We start from the raw sequence: 5,000 nt of genomic DNA, 5'->3' as shown, positions 1-5,000 counted from the left end.
CACACACACACACACACACACACACACACAGTTTTGTTGACTGTCAGTGTCACCAAGATGAGAGGTGTGTCACGTGGGCCAAAACATCTCCGGAGCAGGATGTGTGAAGACATTTGTCATTTCACATGATGTTGCTTCCATTTACTACTCAATATCCATTTCAACTACACCAAGCAGATCATCTGACTTTATGACGGCCCGTTCCTGCTTTGACGGCCATTTGACGCTCATAAATGCGATGCACCTCCCTTAGTTTTTTTTCTGATCAACATTTTTCATTTTATTGAGAAGATTTGACCGTACAAACAGAGGTCAGTTTTCTGCTGACATACAAGCAGCACAGTGTGTCGATGGTCATACCATATAAAAATAAAAAGTAAATGCATTCCCCAAGAAATAAAAAAACAAAACAAACAAAAACAAAACAAAAACACACACATAATAGTAGGTCAGTTAAGTGAAACCCAATTTAAGGCCAAATATAAAGGGAAGGGGGGCGGGGAGGGGTTAGTCAAGGGTCTTGGTCTCTTTCAGAATATCTTGAATGGATCGTAACATGCTTGACCATGCCTGCACCTCCCTTTTTTGACTGAATGCTTCTTGTCGGAGCACATGCAGGGGCGTGGCAGAGTACACTGAACAGGAGTATCTCTTTCTGTCCTTCTACACGTCTATATCGATTAAGCAAGCTAACTAGCAATAGTAACATCAAAGTCTACCCTTACCTAACTGTGAACATGTGTTTACTTCACACATTTCATAGCACTCACAGAGTTTTGATTGTCGTCAAAAATGTACATAGTCCTTTGAACGTAGGCACAAAGACCTTGCACTTCATAGTTTGCTGTAGTGTTTGACTCTTACATTAAAACGTACAATAAACAGTCATGAAAGTACTTTTAAGCAGCAAAACATAGCAGGTGGTGTCATGGGAATTCCTCATGTACTCGACAATCATTGGATAACGCTCCGCGTTGGCCGCGAGTAATTAGCATAAAGTAGAAGGGAGCTGAACTTTTTGACGCGCGTCAACTGTCAAAGTAGCCGCACCGCGAATCCCAGAAGCCTTTGCGAGGGCGTCGCCGCTTTCCATTGAAAATGAATTGAAGGCGTCGGCGTCAACACGGTCGCCGGTGAAGTGGGAACGGGCCGTGACCCACAGTTTGGGTTAGACATAGATGATTTAACTTAAAGGTGCACTGTGTAAGATTGTGGCCAGAGTAGGTACTGCAACTATGCTGGTCGTGGAAACTGTGCTGCCTATTGCCAAATTTAATCTTTTCCTGAATATTTCTAAATAATAAACTGATATTTACTAATATGACCAAAGTATAGCACATTCTGCTGCTAAATATGACAACATTTCTGGAAATTCAAAATAGAGAAGATCCCCCTTTTCATGTATGAAAAGTGCCATTTTTCCTACCATAATGAATACTTAGAATTTGGTGCTGGTGGTAAGTATTCATGAAAAAGGTAACATTTGTGAATGGGAACGATGACTTCTGGAAATAAACAACTAATGATATTACACAGTGCACATTTAATGCATGACCCACAGTTTGGGTTACATATACTATAGGTTGATGCTGTGTGTGTGTGTGTGTGTGTGTGTGTGTGTGTGTGTTGCAGGTAAAGTGGTGGACGGACTGCTGGTGATGAGGAAGATTGAGGTGAGTAGAACATTTGTGTGTGTGTGTGTGTGTGTGTGTGTGTGTGTGTGTGTGTGTGTGTGTGTGTGTGTGTGTGTGTGTGTGTGTGTGTGTGTGTGTGTGTGTGTGTATTTACCTCTGTATATTTGCTGTGTTTAAGGTGTGTTTTGTGCTCTTAGACTCTGACTAGTGTGTGTGTGTGTGTCCTCTGCAGAATGTCCCGACGGGTCCCAACAACAAACCCAAGCTGCCCATCCTGATCTCCCAATGTGGAGAGATGTAAACACGCTGAAGACACACACCCGAGAGGAGAGGGGAGAGAGAGAGAGTGTGTGTGTGTGTATGCGTGTGTGTATGCGTGTGTGTGTGTGTGTGTGTGCGCGCGCGTGTGTGTGTGTGTGTGCGCGCGTGTGTGTGATTTGAACCCTGCTCTCATTTGTCATTTGTAATAACGTGGTGATGAATCGATTATGTTTCCAAATAAATCTGCTTTTTACTGAACTGTGTGTGTGAGTGTTTTCCTCAACTGTGTCTGTTTTACTTGTATTACTTTACTTCAGACATGCATAGATTTCCAATTGAATATTTACATATATGAAAATCTGAAGAGATGCATGTGCACCTAAAATGTCAAATGTATCATCATGAGTTAATGCATAAACAGGTTTTCATGCTGATTCAAGTGCTACATCCGATTTCTCATGAAATTTAGAACACATGCACTTTAAACAACGGGGATCAACAAAGTTACTCTACTCTACTCTAACATGTTTAGTCGTTAGTACTGTACATCTGAACATTTGTGTGAAAAATAAAATTTACCTGAGTTGCTTTTTTGTGCGTAGAAAAGCTGTGTGCGTGCGTGCGTGCATGCATGCCGGGGGTGGAACTTCAACATTTCCCACACCAGTCACTAGATTCTAAAACCTACCAGTCACTCACAGTTTCTACCAGTCACCATTTTTACCAGTTCATATTCAACCGTTCCAAACATTATAATGCCAAGTAAGATCATTTGACTGATCAATACTTTTGTTTCAGAGGTCATAAATTCAGTTATTGTGATCTCAATAACTATTTTCAATGCCAATTTGCTTAAACCTTTGATATTGGATGCGTATAATTCAGCATTAACTCGGACGCCTGTAGAAAAATGTCACCTGTCAAGGTTACTGGTGGGTTGAAATATTTCACCTGCCAAAGGCCAAATTCAGCCGTCATTGGCAGGTGGACTGGTGCTTATTTCCATCCCTGATGCGTGCAGCCTTCTGGGGTTCCAAACTGGGACTCTGACCTAGACCAAAGAGCCAGTTGATCACATCCCTGTAGCATTAGATATCACATCCCTGTAGCAGACATCACATCCCTGTAGCAGACATCACATCCCTGTAGCATTAGACATCACATCCCTGTAGCATTAGACATAACATCCCTGTAGCATTAGATATCACATCCCTGTAGTAGTAGACATCACATCCCTGTAGCATTAGACATCACATCCATGTAGTAGTAGATATCACAGCCAAGTAGTAGATGCCTCCCAACGTACTTCTCCCATCCAGGATGCTATACGATCTACTTTATAAACACTCTCAAACTTTTTTGCATAAACACACCCTGGACCTCATCATAAGCCTGCCAACACCCCCTTTAGTATTAAAAAATGAAATACACTTATTATATGCTTCCCAATGGCAACTAGGCACCCCCCCCCTCTCAGCTGTGTCCATCTCAATGCCCCCTAGGGCTCCCCAACGCCCCCTGGGGGGCTGTAGTGCCCCCGTTGAGAAACACTACTCTACTGCATTGTTCACCTCTCCTGGGATCTCTCACACCAGGGTCCCTTCCCCTATCCTGGGGTCACCTATTCCGGGGTCACCTCTACTGGGGTCACCTATTCCGGGGTCACCTCTCCTGGGATCCCTCACACCAGGGTCCCCTATCCTGAGGTCCTCTATCCTGGGTTCACATATAGATCAAGTTCAAGTTCAAGTTTATTACAGCCAAATCAACTGTATAACATACAGTTGCTAGGAGTGTCTTTGGTTTGCTCGTACATTTAACAACACAAATACATATAGCTAAGACAAAGACAAGAAAACAAGAGGGGCTATAAATAAACAGGGAATTACGTATACAATAAGCATTGAAAAGTGCAATAAGACATAATACAGTACATAGTGCAAGGTAGGCAGAGGTAGAAGGCCAGGCAGTGGAGTGGCTGTAAAGTGCTAGTGCATAAAGTTCAGGTGGCGGATTACTTGTGGGTAGGTGCTGTCCCTAAAACGTGAGGTGTTGCATGGCATGCTGCTGTATCTTTTGCCTGATGGTAGGAGTGTGAATAGATTGTGTGCGTGGGGTCAGAGATGATGTTCTTGGCTTTGCTGGCTATTCTGGTGTTGTAATGTGAGGCTAAGGTGGGAAGACTGTGACTGATGATTTTAGAGGCCCTGCGTACCACCCTCTCCAGTTGTTGCTTATCCTGGATGGTGGCGCTGCCATACCAGACCAGGATGGAGAAGGTGAGGACGCTTTCAAATCCACAACATACTGTAACTGTTTCATACCATTTTATTCGCTGTGGCGACCTGATGACGGCTGAGCTGTCCGAATGGAACACTGAACTTTGCCTCTCTTGGCTTCGCTTGTTTCGCCTGCTATGTGTCCCTAGCGTAAGCCATCCCACTCCTGACACCAGGCGCCAGAGCCCCAGTCAAGTGCCCCCAGGAGCAGGCCTGGAATTTCATCATTTTAGGGGCAAGGCCACTTGACAGGGCATCAAGGCCACTTGTCAGGGCATCAGAGAGGGCATCAAGGCCACTTGGCAGGGCATCAGAGAGGGCATCAAGGCCACTTGTCAGGGCATCAGAGAGGGCATCAAGGCCACTTGGCAGGGCATCAGAGAGGGCATCAAGGCCACTTGTCAGGGCATCAGAGAGGGCATCAAGGCCACTTGGCAGGGCATCAGAGAGGGCATCAAGGCCACTTGTCAGGGCATCAGAGAGGGCATCAAGGCCACTTGGCAGGGCATCAGAGAGGGCATCAAGGCCACTTGAGAGGGCATCAGAGAGGGCATCACGGCCACTGGGGTTTCATGGCACATATTTTTTCTAGGGCACAAGGCCAAAGTGGGAGGGCACAAGGGCCAAATCCCTGCCCTGCCCAGGAGGCACCAGTCGCCAGAGCCCCAGTCAAGTACGCCCAGGAGGCCCGGGTTCGAATCCAGAGCCCCAGTCAAGTACGCCCAGGAGGCCCGGGTTCGAATCCAGAGCCCCAGTCAAGTACGCCCAGGAGGCCCGGGTTCGAATCCAGAGCCCCAGTCAAGTGCCCCCAGGAGGCCCGGGTTCG

General features: G+C 45.8%; 1 protein-coding gene across 1 annotated transcript in view; it reads left to right on the top strand.

Annotated features, from left to right (window-relative positions):
- Positions 1-2,153, top strand: part of ppih (peptidylprolyl isomerase H (cyclophilin H)) — a 40,629-nt gene extending 38,476 nt beyond the window's left edge. Inside the window, exons 8-9 of the mRNA XM_063207836.1 lie at positions 1,633-1,673; positions 1,867-2,153. Coding sequence (XP_063063906.1) covers positions 1,633-1,673; positions 1,867-1,935 — 110 coding nt within the window. The 3' untranslated portion in view covers positions 1,936-2,153. The remainder of the gene's footprint in view (positions 1-1,632; positions 1,674-1,866) is intronic.
- The last annotated feature ends 2,847 nt before the right edge of the window (positions 2,154-5,000 follow it).

This window comes from Engraulis encrasicolus, chromosome 10, assembly GCF_034702125.1.
Source record: "Engraulis encrasicolus isolate BLACKSEA-1 chromosome 10, IST_EnEncr_1.0, whole genome shotgun sequence".
Lineage (NCBI taxonomy): Eukaryota > Metazoa > Chordata > Actinopteri > Clupeiformes > Engraulidae > Engraulis > Engraulis encrasicolus.
The sequence above is the reverse complement of the archived record's forward strand: the minus strand, read 5'-3'. Positions and strand labels throughout refer to the sequence as shown.